General features: G+C 45.8%; 1 protein-coding gene across 2 annotated transcripts in view; it reads left to right on the top strand.

Moving 5' to 3' along the window:
- The window catches only part of DPF3 (double PHD fingers 3), a 257,321-nt gene that overhangs the window by 222,340 nt on the left and 15,516 nt on the right, over positions 1 to 19,465 (top strand). Inside the window, exon 9 of one of the 2 annotated variants that reach the window (XM_032837280.1) lies at positions 11,626 to 11,863. The exons of the other annotated variant lie outside the window; for it this stretch is intronic. Coding sequence (XP_032693171.1) covers positions 11,626 to 11,828 — 203 coding nt within the window. The 3' untranslated portion in view covers positions 11,829 to 11,863. Of the gene's footprint in view, positions 1 to 11,625; positions 11,864 to 19,465 lie in introns of those variants that run through there. 2 annotated transcript variants of the gene reach the window in all.

Raw genomic sequence — 19,465 nt, 5'->3', positions numbered from 1 at the left:
TCCTCCCCTAGAAGGTCCCTGTGTCTTGTTCCAGGGTTTACTGGGAAAGGGTTTCTCCTGGGGCTTTTCCTCTGGACCAGATGGGGTTTTGTATTGTAAAGGAGAGAAGGGACACCAGGCTCCCTGACCAGTCAAACGCCATCATGTGTTCTCCAGTCTTGTCACCTCCTCTAACAACCCTGGCATGTTGGGCCCATTTTACAGCTGAGGGAAAGAGGAGGAGGAATGACAAGCAGTGACATGCCTGAAACCTGGCAGATGCTCATGTCTCTTTGACTTCATAAGCCGGTGCTCTTTTGTTCCTTTCTAACCATCGACCGGGGAGGGGGCCCTTCTGCATCACCCCCCCGTCCACTTCTTAAACCAAGAGCACCTTGGGCTTCTGTTCAGTCTTGTTTCTTCTCCCCCAACCTCCAATGTGAAAGTATACTTTTTTTTTTTTTTTTTTTGTAGGAACGAGAGTTTTGCTGGCTCCTGGGAGAATCCATCCTGGCTGGGAGTCCTGTTACCCACTGGCCGGTTGGCACTGTGGGTTTAGCCAATATGCTAATGAGCCTACATTTCCCAGCAAGGGCTGACTGGGGCATTGCAAAGAGCCAGCTGCCCTGGCCGGGCTCCCCTCTGCCAGGCAGCTCTGTGGGACCGTGCTAGGTGTCTGCGCGTCTGTCCGGAGGGGAGAAAGAGCTTCCTCTCAATCCCAGACATGATACTTGTCTTCTCCTGGGGCTTCTTTGCCTCTCATTACCTCATTTTAAGGCTCCAGACATCATCTGGTTGATCTGCTTCCAAAGAAACTCATTCTCCATCTTGGTAAATAACAAAATCCAACCTGGTTTATTAGTCCGATGAACTCCAAGTTCCACGATACCATTTAGGTGAGAATGTGACATTAACCAAATGAACAAACCTACCTTTTTCTTCCATCCCCCTGTTTGCTTGCCTTTTGTCCAGAGGAATGTTTCTTAGGCGGTTCCTTTTTCTGTGAAAGCCTTTAGAGTTATCCCCATTGGGGGTGCACCCAGGCCATGGAAAAGGGAGGTAGGTTAAGAATGGACAGCACCCGGGAATATTTGGGCCCCAGGGTTTTGATGTGCATTCATCCTTCTGGAAGGCAGGGTCAGGGAGGAGTCAGCTGGCGAGGCCCCAGGGGCTCTTTTTTGCTGTGGTGGCTGAACAGGAGCAGGGGCGGCCCCAGGAGCAGGACGCCACGATTCCAGACCACCTGACTTACACTCCCAGGAGCCAGTCCACGCCGTAGAAAGACCTAGGAGACCCGGGTCAACCTTCCAAGGGGCCTTGCTGCCCCCTTGCCCCATGGCCCTGGGCTGGTCACCTTTGGGAGCTCTGTGTCTTCAGGTATTTGGAGAAGGATTTGGCCCTGGGTGGTCCCGGGCTTGCTGTGGTGCTGACGGTCAGAGGCTCTGAGGAGACTGAGTCAGGAACCCGTGAGGGAGTTAGCTGGTCTGACAGACTAGCTTTGCATTTTAACTGTGGCTTTTTGGAAGTCAAGTTTTTAAGCCACGGGGTCAGTTCAGTGGTGGAAGTTCCAGGCACTATTCCAGGGTTTGGAAAAGAGAGATGGCAGTTTGTACCCTACTCTGCCCCCCCTTACTGGTTACGCTGTGGGAGCTGAGGCCTCCCCTGTCCTCTCTGTCGCCCAGCCCCTGTGAATCCCCGCCCGCCCAGATCCATCTGTCTCTTCCCCTGCTTGGAGAGGCAGATGGAGAACTGACTGGGCTTGGTTAGACCAGGCGTCTGCTATGTGGCGCCCGGGGCCCCTGTGGGAGGCGCACCTACGGAGAAGCCTTGATGTCACCCAGCTCTGGACTTGCAGAGATCAGGCTCCGTCGTCTCACAGGCTGGGCCCATTCACAGGAGGCTGCCTTGGCCCCAACCGCCACTCTGTCCGAGGCTGCCGGGTGCAGAGACCAGGCCTCAGAGCAGACCCAACAGAGAAGGAAACAGACAGAGTCGCTGCCAAGATTTCAGAGCTTGAGGAGCTCGGAGGCCTGAGGCTCTGGACTCCAACTTGAGTGCTCTCCTCTTTGGACCTCCTCCTCCAGCTATCCCCTCTATGCAGGCTCTGTACCTCCCCTTTTGGTTTTAAGGAGCTAATTAGCTTCTTTGCCTTAAAGCTCTTCCAGTTCCCCACCTTTAACTCTGTGATGGTTGGGTTTGGAGGTGGCCTTGACCTGATTTTGCCCTGGGGTAATTCAGGAGTGCCTTTAATCCAGGACCCTGGATTAGCTGTGGGGGCTGGGATGACACGTTTCCCCAGATCCTCATCCCCCCTGCTGACTGCTCCGATTCCCCTCCCACTCCCCAGCCTGGAGTGTGAACAGGGGGTGGGGCCGTGGAGAGGAAAGCAGGACCTTAGCACAGGAGGGCAGCCCTCTGACTGGAGAAGCCCCCAGACGCTCAGAAGGCCCAGTGCTCCCTCGAGGGTCGCCCATTGGCCCCTCAGCCTCCTTGTAAGAGGAGAAGGGTCTCTCCATGGTCTGTCTCCTGTGACTCAGTGGTGTGGTAGTTGTTGGCACGGATGTTGGGATACGAGGCAGCCGTGCGTTGTGCTTCTGCCAACTGTTCGCTAGGACATCTTGAATATATTCTGCCCTACTCTGAGCTTCAGCTTCTGTAAAATGGGGACAGTGACACCTGGGTCACAAGTTATTTCAAGCACTAGAGGAGGACGTGTGTTCAAAACATCCAGCGCTCAGGAAGCAGATTGATAAATGGGAACTGTTCGCAGTCATAGTGCTGAATGCTCTTCTGGGGAAGACTCAGAGAGTTGAGTTTCTACATCTTTTTAAGAATTCAGCCAGAATTCTTGTTGTGTCTCCTGAATATGTAAGAACCCAGATCTCTTTTCTGGGTTCTTATTTTCATTCTCTTACCCATTCCTTCCTGCTTCCTTCTTTGTCTCCCGTCTCCCTCCCTACCCCATGTCCTTTACCCCGGATTTACTCATTCTTCCTCTTCTCACTTCATCTCTCCTCTCTGTTCTCACGATTTCTAGAACCTGTGATCACCTCTTTACTTATTCATGATCCCACATGCATCCTGGGAGTTCTGAAAGCTGGTGTCATCAGCTTCCCTGCTTACTATGAGTTCTACCTCCCAGCTCCATGAAGATACTCTAGTTCGCCCCAACTGCAGGCTCCCCTCCTGGCTTTAGGGTCCCCACCCCTCTTGAGATGGAGATTTTTCCACAGTGATCCTCCGCCATCTTGGTTCTTTCTTACTTTTAGTCTTTGAGTTCCCAGCCACCATGGCAGGTGGATACGTGAGTGTGGAACTCAGGGCACAGGTCTGTGCTGGAGAGATCAATTTGAGAATTATAAGTGTGTAGATGATATTTGGGGGCAAGTGAGTTTAACTAGATAAAAATAAGGGTCTAGAGTTAGAAAGAAGAGGGGATTCCAGCAAAGGAGATTGATAAGGGATAGCTGGGAAGGTGGAAGGAGGACAGGAGAGTGCAGAAGGGGGATGGAGGGTGCTGGCCCTTTCGAGGAGTCAGGCTGAAAAGAGGAACAGAAATTGGGTCCTTGGTAGAGGGGATGCTCAGTCAGGAAAGATCTCTTTGAAAGACGGGAGCTCTTACAACGTGTTTGTATGCCAGCAGAACTGTTGACTAGAGAGAGAAATGGATGCCAGAGGAAAGAACAGCAGGAACAGAGTTCTCAAGGAGGTGTAAGAGTTTGGGATCCAGGCACAATTGGGGGATTAGCCTTGGGTAGGAGCTGGGAGAGTTTGTTTCTGATAATAGGAGGGGCACAGGTGCAAGGGGCTGCTGGGGGGATGTGCATGGAGAAGATGAGATCGTTCTATTTTGATGACAAATGTATTTCTTCAATGAAATAAGGAGAGTGTGAGGAAGTGATACAAGCTCTGGGGGACTGGAGAAAATGGAAAGGTGTGGGAGAGTGGTTTGCCCAGGGAGATATGGGGGTACTGCCAAGATTTGTGGTGGTCATTTCAAAGGAGGCTGGTCAGCACCATGACTGGGGTATAGGCACAGAGCGGGCAAGGCTTGGACTTAAAGAGAGAGGGGGTCTGAAGATATGTGCACAGTTGTGACTTCAAGGATGGATGTGGAGTCTCTGGATACAGGTGTGCAAGAAGCAGCACAGGGAGGGTGGTGAGTGGTAAGGAGTTGCAGTCAGAGCTTCCAAGGAGGGAAGGAAGTGCTGGGGCACTCAGTAATGGTGACCCTGCCTTGGATGAGCTGTGCCCTTCTGGTGTGGGCTCCTCTGTTCTCCTCTTAAGATAGTTAAATAGATGGTGAAATAGAAAATGGTGGAAAGCAATGCTTGTTCTGGGGCTAATTTGAACTGCTATCTGGGAGATGTAGCTTATGCCTGGACACCGGCCAGTATGAATTGATGTCTTTTGCATCCAACAATCACAGGACTGTCTGAAACACTTAAGAGTATGTCAACAGTAGGCTAGGAGGTTGAGAGAAATGCAGAATTTCTGGGAATGAGAATAGAGGCTGTTGGTTGGTGCCAAAACAAAGCAGAAGAGTGGTAAAACCTTGCTGTTTTCCAGTTTAGCAAAGCAGTAGCACATACCCTATTGCCGTGATCCTTACAATTGAAGGATGAGGTGGGCAGGAAAGGTTCTGGAGCCTCATTCGACCAAGGCGGACTCAGGATCAGAGTAGCTGGTGGACTTGCCTGTGGTCCCATATTCCAGCATCGTGGCATGGTTTGCTGATGTGTGGGAGCCTTGAGGAGAGTCTAGGAGGCAGGGGGTCCCCACATGTGGCCCCAGGACTCCCACCCCTGTCAGGACCTGCATCTTCCCTGGTGATTCTTACGGGCTCTGAGGTGGGAAAGCTGCAGGATCACCACAGTGGCTTTGCTTTGGCGTGGGGACAGGGGGAGACCAGTGACTCTTTCCTCTCTGAAGTCCTTGTGCCCCAAAGGAAAAGAAGAACTTCCACCTCAAGGCAAGGAGCGTGAGAGAGGTGGGGCTGCTTGGGAAGGGGTTGGGAGATTAGGCAGTGTACACGGCAGTGGATAGGAACCAGAACAAGGGAACCTGATTTGATCAGCCGGCATGGGGCCTTGGCCACAAAGCAACATTAGACTCGCCATTCCTCTTCCAGCCTTGGAGCTCTGCCTCTGACCGTGGCTGCAAGGGCCTTCTATGCGAGATCATGGGCATCCTTCCTAACGTCATTCAAAGTGGCCTAGTGTGGGTGCTGAGAGTATGCGCTGGCTGTGGTCCGGCAGTGCCCCCAGCCTCTCGGCACTTGGGTTTCCTTGTCCACTTTGGTCTTTACAGAAGGGGGCTGGGCTTGAAGGATGAATACAAATTCCAAAGGTAGGCAAAAGGTGGAAGTGGTATTTCATTGATTCTTTTTTTCTTATATGAATTACCAGTTTCCCTCATTCAGTGAGAGTTGTTTTGGTGGAAGGCCGAGGAGAGAAGTCAGATTAGAGAGAATGAAGACTGAGTGGGGATCCCAGAAAGAGAAGGGGTGGATTTAGGGCAGGGCATCTCAAAATTCACTGTGCACACGACTCACCTGGGGATCTTGTTAAAATGCAGATTTAGGTTTGTAGGTCAGGAGTGGGTGTTTCTAACAAGCTCCCAGGTGATGCTCAGGCTCCTGGTTCATGGACCCCACTTTATGTAGCTGGAGTGTAGACCATCTACTTGACAGGTTTGGCTGTGAGTGGGACTGAGGGATAGGACAGAGAGACCTTTGTGTGCAGAAGTGTGAAGTGTAAGAAGAGCAGGTTTTGGGGGTGGGGTGGGGTGGGGAGAGGGAGGAACTTGGCAAGTGTTTTTCTGTGTGGCTGTTGCATGGGGTGTAGTGGTAGTTGGGTCAGTGGTCATGAAAGAAGATGAATCTAAAAAAGGCAGTTGTGACCAGACAGCAAAGAGGCTTGTAATGCTAAGGAGCTTAGTTCTCGCCACAGGCAATGAGACACAGAGGAATTACTTAAGGAGGGGTGGGTTGATAGTAGGAGTGCTGGAGGAGTTTTAAAAACTATTAACCACTATTTTTTTTTTTTAAATCTCGTTAGAAAGGATCTTTCAGATCCTTTTCTGTGAAAACAGAAGTATGTGGCTGTAGGAATACAGCCTCTTCATCCAACCACCAAACATGGCCATGGTCTGGTTAGTGGTCCTAGTTGTTTGGATGGGGCTCTGACTCTGAGAAAGGGAAACAGAAGTTAAATATTTGACTGGTGAACTGCTTAAGGCTTGAATCCTTAATTCTTACAGGAGGCTTTTAACCTATTAAGCTTATCAGCTTCTGGCTCAGAGGAAGCCACTCTTTTCCTTTTATATGAAAACTCAGCTTGGTAAAGGTTGCTTGGAGGGCGGGGGTAAGAAGGATCCAAAGGTCTCAGCTGTGAGGCTTGGAAGAGAATGTTGAATTGATTGGTGATGTCTGCTGTGAGTATGGGATGGAAAAGTGGCATCTGTGCCACATATTTAGCTCTCTCTGAAGGGAAGTTAGGTTTATGGTGACATATTCTTAGTTCTCTCATTCCTATCCTTCAGGTGAACCAGAGCCAAATCAGAGATGCTCATTCCATTTTCCTGGTTATGGAATAGAGTTGACTGCCCCTATCCAGAAGGGCTTTGTGAGTCTTCCAACAGTTATGAGGCTCTGGTCCACATTTACAAACTACCAGCAAAAGCTCTCCTGCTGTGGTACTCTAACATCGATGGGTGTTATTATCCTGAATAAACTACTTGTCTTAAAGCATCATTTCTATTAAATCTGAAGACAGATGCTGATACCTGGAAATAGCCATTGATTTGCTTTCTCTTGTACTATCTCAACTCCCTAATTTATCCGGAGGAAAAAATAAAGCCCATGTAAAATCAACTCTTCTAGCTTTCTGAGTAAACAGTGAGATCAATCTTATTCATGAATTTGTTGGATAAATGTTTGCTTGATTATAAGGAAAGGCAGATTAATCTTGAATGAGAATTTGGCTGGTGGAAAATGATCTATGAGCTGGACCGAGTGACCAAAGATGCAGGAGGAGTGCAGAGATGGTAGTGCCTTTGTGCTGGAGGTTGGAAGCAAATGCAGAGGGCAGACTGTGCTGGGTTTTTGTAATCCCATGGAGCCCAGGGATGTTTCTCCTTTGAGTAGTGTTGGTTCAGTGTGATTCTTGTTTCCTTCTTGCTGAGAGTGTTGAAGGACATTGGGGACCTCGGGGGCTCAAGGGGCTTTGGTAGGAGGCATCAGGGGAGGCTAGCTGTCACCACCACCATCTTCACTTTCCATTCTCCTGCCATCTCGATGTGGAGAGTGAGCTAGTAACTCAGGACAATTGGGAGGTGAAGAGGGAAGAGGGTTGGGAGGAGTCGGTGAATCTCTTTTGGGGCTTTAGGGTGGAGGATAAGTGTGATGGGTGTCATGACTGCAACACAGTCTGGTGAATGTGAGGAGGGGGACTCTTTCTGTCTGCTCTTTTGTTCCTCTCCTAAATAAAGTGAAAAAGGAACACTCCTGTCCTTTCTTGACTTGACAGTGTAGTGGAGGTGTCTGGGCCTGTTATGAAATTGGCTTTGGTTGCCGGACATCTTTTTGTGCTTCTCTCAGAGGCTTTGCCAGGAGAGCTGATGAGGGGCAGTCCACTCAGGGTAGCTCTAGGGAGGACTTGGACAGCTGGCTCCATGCAGGAATAACTGGCCAGTAGGACTGAGTGGGATGGTGAGGAGGGAAGAGGGGAATGATTCCCTTCCTCTGTAGCCCCTGGCAGAGGAGCTGTAGCTAGTGAGGTCGAGGACCTCTGTTGAGATTCTTAGGAGCCAAAGCCCAGTAATCCCACCAGAGGCTGCTGGCTCACTTCTGGCAACCTCTAGGGCCCCTTTGTGTGGGATGGACTGACTTACTCCTGGGCCATTCTTCCCCAGGGATTTCCAGGATTCATCACTGAGAGATGGAGAGGACTTGACACCTTGTGTCATGTGAGGAAGCCCGGCTTTCTGAGAGATTTTGCTTGAGGTATGGAACACTGAAGCCCAAAAGGCCTTAGGGAGAGCTAGTTCAACTTTGGGTGGTACAAATTGAGGAGGCAGAGGTACAGAGAAATTCAGTGACCAACATTACTGTGCCTTAGCCAACTTCTTGTGAATAAAAGGGGGAAATGCTGTTATATTTAACATCTCAAAGTAAGAAGCTGAAATGATGCTGGGCAGCTGCATTTGGGTCAGCCATCTTGGAACACCACCACGTAGTGAGAGATGGCAGGGTGAAATAAAGGGTCCAGAGGACTAGTGGGTGAAGACATGGATGCCAACCTAGCCTGTCTCCACTGCTTGCTGGCTGCCTTAGCCACTCTGAGTGGAAGTTTCCTCGCCTATGAATCAGAAATATTTATACCTGTCCTGTCTACCTCAAAGGGTTGCTGTCCCTGCAACAATGAAATCAATAGTTTCATCAAATGAAACCATAACTAGAAAGGTACTTACTTGAAAATGCTAGGAGTAACGATCATTTAGCTATGCGAGCACTGCTCCCTTTTGGCCAAAATACTGGCTATAGGTTGTTGCTCTGCTCATATAGTCTAGTGAACTTCCAGGAAGTCCCTGACTTTCTAAAATGGAGGACTCGTTCCAGGGAACCTGATCAGAAAGGTTGTTGAAGGTGAGAAGTGGACTCAGGAAGGTGGAAGGAGGGTGGAATAGGGTGAGGGTGAGACAAAGGAGTAGAGGACAAGATAAGAGGCCAAAGGCAGCAGTTTGTATGGTGGAGAAGGGCTCTTTGGTCCACACGTGCCAGTAGGAAGCTGTGGATGCGCTCCCATTGTGTTGTGAGTTTTCACACTTATTCATTTCTTTTTGTAGTCATCCCTACATAATCCCTTAAGTTATCTTTGTTCCCGCTCTTAGCTCTTTTAAAGAAGATTTATTTAAAAAACAAGACTCTCCTTGAAGAAGAGGAAATGAGATAAAATCCCAAACCCTACTTCTGCCTTTATTATTCAGCCCTGGCCCTCACTGTGGCTGGGATCCTGCCTAGGTAGTAGTCCAATCAAATGTCTGGCTTTTCTAGAGCCTTCCCCCCCAACCCCTTACTTTTCCTCCTTTGCCAGTTTATTAGTTATCTCTTGCTGTGTAACAAATTGCTCCCAAACTTAGCAGCTTAGAGCAACAAACATTAGCTCATAGTTTCTGAGGGTCAGGAATCTGGGAACGGCTTAGCTGCATGGTTTTGGCATATGCTCTTTCTTTTTTTTTTAATTCTTTTTTATTTACATATAATGTATTATTAGCCCCAGGGGTACAGGTCTGTGAATCACCAGGTTTATACACTTCACAGCACTCACCAAAGCGCATACCTTCCCCAGTGTCCCTAACCCCACCACCCTGTCTCTACCTCTCTCTCCCCAGCAACCCTCAGTTTGTTTTGTGAGATTAAGAGTCTCTTATGATTTGTCTCCCTCCTGATCCCATCTTATTTGATTTATTCTTTTCCTACCCCCAAGCCCCCCACATTGCCTCTCCACTTCCTCATATCAGGGAGATCATATGATAATTGTCTTTCTCTGATTGACTTATTTCACTAGTATAATACCCTCTAGTTCCATCCACGTCGCAAATGGCAAGATTTCATTTCTTTTGAAGGCTGCATAGTATTCCATTGTATATATATACTACTTCTTCTTTGTCCATTCATCTGTTGATGGACATCGAGGTTTTTTCCATAGTTTGGCTATTGTGGATATTGATGCTATAAAGATTTGGGTGCACGTGCCCCTTTGGATCACTACATTTGTATCTTTAGGGTAAATACCCAGTAGTGCAATTTCTGGGTCATAGGGTAGCTCTATTTTCAACTTTTTGAGGAACCTCCAAGCTGTTTTCCAGAGTGGTTGCACCAGCTTGCATTCCCACCAACAGTGTAGGAGGGTTCCCCTTTCTCCGCATCCTCGCCAGCATCTGTCATTCCCTGACTCGTTAATTTTAGCCATTCTGGCTGGTGTGAGGTGGTATCTCATTGTGGTTTTGATTTGTATTTCCCTGATGCCGAGTGATATGGAGTACTTTTTCTTTTTTCTTTTTTTTTTTAAAGATTTTATTTATTTATTTGACAGAGAGAGATCACAAGTAGGCAGAGAGGCAGGCAGAGAGAGAGAAGTGGAAGCAGGCTCCCCGCTGAGCAGAGAGCCTGATGCGGGGCTCAATCCCAGGACCCTGGGATCATGACCTGAGCTGAAGGCAGAGGCTTTAACCCACTGAGCCACCTAGGCGCCCCTGGAGTACTTTTTCATGTGTCTTTTGGCCATCTGGATGTCTTTTTTGCAGAAATGTCTGTTCATGTCCTCTGCCCATTTCTTGATTGGATTATTTGTTCTTTGGGTGTTGAGTTTGATAAGTTCTATATAGATTTTGGATACTAGCCCTTTATCTGATATGTCGTTTGCAAACATCTTCTCCCATTCTGTCAGTTGTCTTTTGGTTTTATTAACTGTTTCCTTTGCTATGCAAAAGCTTTTGATCTTGATGAAGTCCCAATAGTTCATTTTTCCCTTGTTTCCCTTACCTTTGGCGATGTTCCTAGGAAGAAGTTGCTGGGGCTGAGGTCAAAGAGGCTGTTGCCTGTGTTCTCCTCAAGGATTTTGATGGATTCCTGTCTCACATTGAGGTCCTTCGTCCATTTCGAGTCTATTTTCGTGTGTGGTATAAGGAAATGGTCTCGTTTCATTTTTCTGCATGTGACTGTCCAATTTTTCAAACACCATTTGTTGAAGAGACTGTCTTTTTTCCATTGGACATTCTTTCCTGCTTTTTCGAAGATTAGTTGACCATAGAGTTGAGGGTCTGTTTCTGGGCTCTCTATTCTGTTCCACTGATCTATGTGTCTGTTTTTGTGCCAGTACCACAGTCTTGATGATGACAGCTTTGTAATAGAGCTTGATGTCTGGAATTGTGATGCCACCAAATTTGGCTTTCTTTTTCAATATTCCTCTGGCTATTCAAGGTCTTTCCTGGTTCCATGTAAATTTTTTCTATTTCTTTGAAAAAAATTGATGGGATTTTGATAGGGGTTGCATTAAATGTGTAGATTGCTTTGGGTAGCATAGACATTTTCATTGGCACATGCTCTTTCTTGAGATGGTAGCTGGATGTTGGATGTTTGAGGCTTGGCTGAGGCTGAAGGAGTCACTTCTGGGCTTGCTCACATGTTGTGGATAGGCCTTCATTCATCTGCATTCATCTCAGGCTGTTAGACTGAGGGCCTCAGTTCTCTGCTGGGTTGTTGGCCAGAGGCTGCTCTCAGTTCCTTGCCATGTGGGCCTTTCCATTGGGCACCTTGTAATGCAGCCGCTGACTTTATCCAGAGTAAGGTGCGGGGAGGGAAGCAGGGAGGGTTGGGCAGAGGGAGGGAGAGACCAAACGGAAACTTGAGTTGTCTTTTTATAACTCCAAAGTTGCATATTGTTACTTCCTCTTTTATGGTTATTTGTTAAAACAAGTGAAGTCCAGCCCACATTCAGTGGTTGGGGAATGGCCTCTACCTCTTGAAAAGAGGAGGATCAAAGAATTTGCAGGCATTAAAAAAAAAATACCACAGCCACCAACATTGCTGCCTGGTGATCATTTCCATCCTCCCCTTTCCTCACCATTCTGTCTGACTCACAGGGCTGTTCTCCTGCCTGTGCCACCAACTTCCCTCCTGGATCTGGGCATTTCTAGAGAATATGAAGGTGAACTTGACCAGACTCTGGGCTGTGAGAGAAACCTCCAGCAAGACCTGCCCCAGCCTTGCAGGCAGGGCTCGAGACCAGGGACTGAAGAGCTTCAATCCAACGCCAGAGAGAAAGGATTGGTTTCCAGAGACTTGATGCATCTCCTGGGACAGAGATGGAAACTGATCCTGGTACGGCCTAGCTTTGGCCCTGGAACCTCCATCAAAAAATGATCCGTGCTATCAGTGAATGGAATCAGATATTCCTGAGACTATTTCATATGGTGCTTCCAAGCTTGAGAGTGAGGGACAAAGCCTGTGGAAGAAGAAGCATGTTGTGAGAGAATCTCCTTATGAATTCTTCCCTCTATAATGCTGAAACCATCCAGTCATCCAGAGAGGTGCCTGGGTGCACTATTCCCAAAGACCACTTTATGTAGTTTCAAAGACCAGTAGCTTACTTGGAGTAACATGCTCGCTTTGGTTCTTATGTTACTTTATCTTTTGCTTGATGCCGTGGCCCACCCTTCCCTTTTCTTTCTTTCTTTTCCTTCCTTCCTTCCTTCCATCCTTCCTTCCTTCCTTCCTTCCTTTTGACATTTTCTTTAAGATTTTATTTATTTGTCAGAGAGAGGGAGAAAGAGAGAGAGAGAAAGAAAGAGTGAGTGCACAAGTAGGGGGAGAATCAGGAAGAGGGAGAAGCAGACTCCTGCTGAGCAAGAAGCCTGATGCAGGGAGCCTGATGCAGGACTCGATCTCAGGACCCCGGGATCATGACTTGAGCCGAAGGCAGATGCTTAAGCGCCTGAGCCACCCCGGCATCTTTTTTTTTTTTTTTTAAATGTGTTCTCCTCCCTTCCCTTTTCTTGGATGCCATTAAGGGCTCTCTCCAGGCTCTCCTGGCCCTTTTGTGACCACATTATCTATGTCTTTTTCACTAAGTTCTCTTCTTGCTGCCCTGTGATGCCTTCAGTTCCATTGGTTACCCTCCCCCTCCTCCCAAGGAGATCCTTTTGACCTTTCTCTCTGTGGTCTTTCCCAAGTATCTCACCAAGTACCAAGGCTCCACCTACCACCCACACTTGATGATTTCTAAATTGACATCTCCAGCCTGTCCTCTCTCCTGAACATAGACTCGTATTTTCTCCCTGACACCTGAACATGTTCACCAAATGTCTCATTTGCACAACAGATGTCATGTGCTGAAAGTAACTCTGTATCACTCTCTGCAAGCCCCCCATCCCTATCTCAGCTAATGTGTGGCCCACCCACTCTGTGGCCCGATTTGGGAAATTTGGTGTCATCCTTGACTCCTCCCTCTTGCTCACACCCTTTGTCTAGCAGGCATCGTGTCTTGTTGACCAGTTCTACCTCTCAAATATTTCCCACACTTATCCCCACAGTTATAAGACTGGTTCTTTACTAGTGTCCCAACTCTGAAGCCTAAGCTCCACATTAGTAGGAGCTTTTTTCTGTGTAATTCATTGTTTAGCACTTCCCACAATGCCTGGCACATCATAAGTGCTCAATAAAAATTTGTAGAATAATTTTTACTGTATACTATAACTTGTCTTCCTTCCTGGGATTGATCCTTGCATCGGTCTCCCTGCTTGGCGAGAAGCCTGCTTCTCCCTCTCTCACTCCCCTGCTTGTGTTTTCTCTCTTGCTGTCTCTCTCTCTGTCAAATAAATAAATAAAATCTTAAAAAAAAGAATCTCTGAGGATTCCTCAGTGCCTACAGAAGCAAATTCAGATCTTCATGCCTGCATAAGGGAAAGACTTTGACAGTTTTTCTCCTTACAGTTTTAGCATCATCTTTTGCCACTTGCCTTTTCTTCTGCTTTCCTTGAGCCACACTGTTTTGCTTAAGTGAATCATGTACTTTAAATTTCCTGATAGTTCTTCTCCCTGTAGTGCTCTTTTCTCTTTTTTTTTCCCCACTTAGAAAACTCCTCTTCATCCTCCAAGGCCCTGATCAAATATTATCTCCTCTCTGTGGCTTTCCTCAAGTCCCCCATTATTTATTCCTTTTCCATCTGTAAGCATTTTATTTGTTCTCCTGTTATAGCACTTAGTATATTGTATTATAGTCATTTAAAAAAATATGACCTATAATAGTTATTGGTTGCTGTATAACAAATTACCCCAAAACCTAACAGCTTAAAACAATAAACATTTATTATCTCATAGTTTCTGTGGGCAGGAATCTATATGGTTTAGCTGAGTGCCTCTGGATCAAGGCCTCCCATGAAGTGGCGGTCAGCTTGTCATTTAGGGCCATGGTCTCATCTGAAGGCTTGATGGGAGAGGATCCAATTCCAAGCTCACTCACATGGTTGTGACAGGATTAATTTCCTCCCAGGCTATCGGACTGAGGCCTCCCCTTATTTGTCGCCATATGGATTTCTCCATAGAGTATCTCACAACACAGTAGCTGGCTTCCCTTAGAGTAGTTTTTGAGAAAACATAAGAGAGGGTTCCAATGATGCAAGCCACAGTCTTTTTCATTACTCAGTGTTAGGGGGGACATCCCATCACTTCTCATATTCTGCTTGACAGAGGTGAGTCAGTAAGTCTAGCCCACACTTAAGAGGAGAGAATTACACAAGCTTGTAAATACCAGGAGAGGGGAAATTTTTGTGGCCATCTTACAGGCTACCTATCATACTTCCTAAACTTGACCTCCTCAAGGCAGAATCCATGTCTCATTTGTCTTTGATACTTCATCATTTAGCATAGTTCCTAGCAGTTAATAGGTGCTCAATGAATTTAGTCAAATTAAATAGAATTATCTTTCAGTAAGAACCTGATCACATCAGGTAAACTGCAGCCAGAAGAACCCTCAAAAATAGAATAAAAATGATTTAAAAAATAAAATGTAAAACAAAGTGTCTAAGGGTCACAGGCATACTCTCAGTCCTCTGCTTCTAGACACTTCTATGATTGCCTCCCTGTTTCACATAGAAAAGACAAAAAAGCAAGAAAGTATCTTTTCCTTTTGGCTTAGTACAACTCTGAAATATTTTTGAAAGAAATAAATAATACAATCTCAAGGTCCTCAGGGAATTCAAGAACTTAGACTACTCATGAATCCATCTTCCAGTTTATGGAAGATTGGCAGCTGGAGGATACAGGTAATCACGTGTTGATGAATCACTGCTCTTTTCCACCAACTATCCATCAGTTAAACCACAAAACCCTCAAGGAGGAAGCACAGGGGTTACACAGGGATTACACACAACCTGAGCAACAGTTTCTTCATCAGGCTCACTTTTCCAAGGAAAACTCAAGAGTCTTTAGCCAAGGCCCATGGCTAGATGCTCCTAATGTCCAGAGAGGCCCGAAATGCACAACCAATGTCAGGGATTCTTATCTGATATTTATGTTGGGTCCTGGAAAGTGATTCAGTCTGGCCTCCACAGACTTGTGGAGCAAACCTCACCAGCAGATGGTTGCCTACAATCTCAATTCCAGCTAAAGGTTTGAAAGACGGGTCAACCTGAGTTGCTTCATTCCAATGGTTACATTTCCCCCTCTGCCCAAAGAGGTCCTTTCTATTTTTTACTCTGGATCTTTCCTGAGTATCTCATCAAATGCCACGGATTCATCTATCACCCACACCTGATGATTTCTGAATCTACATCTCCAGCCTGTCCTGTCTCCTGAATATATGTTGGTGACCCTCTTCTTCCACTGCCTGCCAGGCAGTACCTGTGCCCTGTTCCATGACCTGCTCAACCCAGATCTAATATTCTTCACGGAAGAAAACTCTCCCAAGGCCTCTGCCTGCAGACTCATTGACAGCACATCTGATTAGTGCAACTTCTTGCATGGATGTAGGCGGTGAGGTTGATGAGAAGTGCTTTAGGTTTCTAGACTTCTTTTGCTTTCTTTCATGGTATTGGACAAGTACTGGGCTCATCCAGTGAAAAAGGAGAAGTGAATTCTAGCAGTACTAACTACTTATTTTAATTTCCTTCCTAGTTTTTTCTCACTTTTGAGTTTTAGCTGGTGAACTTTAGAAGACTTGTTTATTCCACCAGCCAGATGGGCAATTTGGGATTCATGGTATCTCTGAAAATATTGTTCATGAGTGGCATAGGAAGGGCCACAGCTTTGTGGATAGCAGATTTTTATCCTTTCGTTTAGTATATTGGAAACTAACACTCACAGAGGCAAAATGACTTGTCCAACAGACTCAGAGGCTGCAGTAGATCTCAAATTGTGGTACTTATCCCATGAGGATAGGATTTGGTTTTTCCCATTGCTGTATTCTCAATGCCCAGAAAAGTGTCTACCACATTTATCTATTCAACAGGTACTATTAAGGGAATGAGCAAATGGATAAATCATCACTGGTCCTCAGGTGTGGTGATGAATTAGGGATGTTGGTATCATTACTGTGGCTCTTGACATCCTAATAAGGCTGTGCCTTGGCCCCAACCTGGGCCAGCCAAGTAACTTCTATAAATCCAGGTCAAGTCTGCCTCATTCCATTATTTCACTATGAGGGGATCAACCACATACCCTCAGGTTTATAGATGAGACTCTATCTTGGACGATTCTTGACCATGAAAACTTGTGTGGGGGGGTACTTCTAGGGCCCTTTGAGAATGGTGCCATGAGCCCTTAGCTGTTTAGCCCCATTAAATGTGTCCCTGATGCTTTTGTACAAATATGCTTTCTATAGTTTTTGATAATAATGACCACTGCACCAATCTCTGTGGTTTGCCTCCCACCTGGTACTTGGATGCCCTAGAGTTTGGCAGCTTTGTGGGAGGATAAGCAGACCTCTAAGATGAGTTGAATTTGCTGCTGCACAGTGAAGCGTTTGCTCGAACAAAAGGCAGCTAGGGCTCACACCATCATTTATTTTTAATGCACTTTTGTTTGTTTGGTCTTTACCCTTTCTACTCTCTTTCTCTTCTTTTCCCTTTGAAGTACACTAAAAATGGTAAGGAAGAAAGGGAGCCATGCAGGTGCCTCTGGAATGCTATTGTGATAATTGATTTGCAGATGTCTTAGCATTAGAAGTAACGCTGGGGCAGGTGAGAGTTGAATCTGCAGACCACTGCAGAAGGTTTACAAAGCAGGGCTTGGGAAAGCATCCATGTGAAGAAGCAGTGCCTGGTTAACATACTTGTCATAGCATATGTGTGCAGAGGTTGAATTCTTCATTGTTCAGAATTGGTTCACCCCTTTACAGATGAAGTATAATGACTCAGAGCCTCATTCCCTCCACCTGACAAGCTGGGTCTCAAGGTGAGGGGGGATGGAAAGAAGGCGTGAGGGAGAGAAATAGAGGGAGAGAGAGGCTGAGACAGAGACAGAGAGGAGTGAGGGAGAGAGAATAAATGAGAATGAATGGATCTGATTGAGAGGTTTCCCAAAGTGAGCTACTAATACTTTTTTCTCCTCAAATTACTCTTTAGCATGAATGATTCCAATTTGATGGCACTTTGCATAATTCTTCAGCTAAAGCTTCTTATAAGTTTTGCAGTATGTAAATATTAGAAATTTTATGTGTGTATGAATATAGGGAAATGTTAGAAATTTGAACCAAATTATTTTTTAATGAATGCCCACGGAAACTTGTTTTTGGTGCCATTTCAGCCTGGAATTGATCCTACATATTTTATATAATGTAATTTCTGTAAACAAAACATCAGACCAAGGAGCACAATTTGAGGTTTGTACCTACTTGCCCGGGAATCATGGATACTTAGGTTTTTCTTTCCCGAGAAATTAATTTTTAAGAGATCAACATTGATAAATAAGGTAATAAAACATAATTAGATGTTTATAATTTCACAATGAATAAATAATAGACTATGCTAGTTCCACAGTTATTTGTATCTGTTTTATTTATATTTTCAGCACATACCTAGCAAGATAATGTTGTGTTTTTTTTTTTTCTGGAGCTATAATTTGATCAGCAATGTGGCCTAGCCTAGTCCAAATTAAATATTGGTGATGATGAAATAAAAGACTCTTTTAATAAGGACCATAATATAAGAGATGCATGTCACAGTCCTGTGTCCAGTTTTGCCCAGGGTTTGTTGACAATGAACTGTGTTTTTCTCGCGGTGCTGAGTATCTGTAGAGAGACATTGACTGGTTAATGACTTCTGTTAGCTTCTAAGTCACAATTGTAATGTGAGCTTAATCAACAAGGCCTGTTTAGATATTTTTGTCCCTGAAAGGTTGGAAATATCCATGTGTGTGGGCAGTAGTACGTGAGCAAATGTAGGCATAGGCAAGCTCTGAGAGTGAAATTGGTTCTTGCCTGGTTATCTCTCCCTGCGCCTTCTCAAATACCACGAAATCCCATTTGCTGTTCCTGGCAATTCTCCATTGTCTGAAAAGACAAGAAATGGGTTCTTTGGGTGGTGAGGGAGCAGTCCTTGCTTTCAGATGCTGGCCCTTCTCTCTTCCACTGAGCTCAGCAGACTCTAGTCAGCCACCATAGCCTTGTGGATGGGTTTCTTTCTGAGAAGCTTCTTATACCGGGCTGGTTCCTTCTTTCTTCCCATCTTCTGAAATAGCACCCTGAAGACAAATTCCCATTGTCTGAAAACCTTGTTCAGAAGTTGCGTTTCCTGCTGTGGTGGCCATGTGTTAAATTTTTTTTCCCCCCAACGTTAACGGAGGTCAATTTTGGAAGGGGTTAGCGTTGCATTAGGAAGGCCTCTTCGCACCAAGTCACTATCGGACCAGTTAAGCAAGCAGGCAGATTTACTGAACCCTCCTGATAGAACGAATTTGGCAGAACGCTCAGGAAGGACTTGGTTTCTAATGATCTGGCTGGGCTGAATCATGTACACTGCACCACTTTCTAAATTCATTTTGGTAATTGGAATCTTATAAATGTCCTGTTGAATCATCTGGACCAGGGGGACCTGGGATGGGTTGTTTCCCCTTCACTCCATTGGGCTAGTTGAATAACAATACAGGTATTCCTTGTTTTAAGAAAACTGGAGATGAGAAAAAAAAAATCTACATTTCCAAGCAAATGCATTAGAGACTTTAGTCTCTAGCTAATAGTTAACTTTACAAAAGAGTTAAGAATCTTTAAGTAGTGAGTGACTCGTATGTAAATTGTTCTAGAGCAGTGTGTCTCTTTTTTTCTACCCTTGAATTGGGAAGACTGTCTTACTGTCTTACTTCGAAGAGTTTTATGAAGTAGTTCTGGGCAAAAATAGGGAGTTCTAGCAGTCAAACTTAGAAATGGGCTACTAGCACTTTCCTTAGAAACTTTTCCCTTTGTCCAACAGTGTGCATTATTTCAGTCATTTCCGCGGTAGATAAGAATTTGTATTCTTACAGTTTTATCTGGTGAATGACTTTTCCAGTTAGTGGAGTTAGGCAGTAGGCAGCCCACCTATTATGGCAACACTGAGGAGTTAGCTCTGGACATAATTTTTGCACCTGCTAATGACTGCTGGGGTGACTTAAGTTCTCGTGCCTTGTCCTCCCCAGCTAAGAAGTTGCATCCTCCACTTTCCTCTTGAACCTCAGTGACACCTGGGTTCTGAGCTGGAGGAGCTCTCCAGCCAGCGGTGAGGAGGATCTGACTTCTGCATTTCGCTGGAGGTACTGGGGGAGCTGGGAGAAGGCAGTGTGAACTTTGTCCCCTTCCTTTGGGTTTGAAGGTCCTTACTGGAGGCTGAGGACTTTCTCAAGACAGGAACACAGAAAAAGCCCCAGGGATTTTTTTTCAGAGACTTCCAACAGGAGTTTCCAAAACCCATTTGCTACTGTTCACTGGTCTAAAGCTATCCCAGAAAATGTCTT

Source organism: Lontra canadensis, unplaced genomic scaffold (assembly GCF_010015895.1).
Source record: "Lontra canadensis isolate GAN:19392208 unplaced genomic scaffold, GSC_riverotter_1.0 scaffold98, whole genome shotgun sequence".
Classification (NCBI taxonomy): Eukaryota; Metazoa; Chordata; class Mammalia; order Carnivora; family Mustelidae; genus Lontra; species Lontra canadensis.
This window is presented reverse-complemented; position numbering and strand designations above follow the sequence as displayed.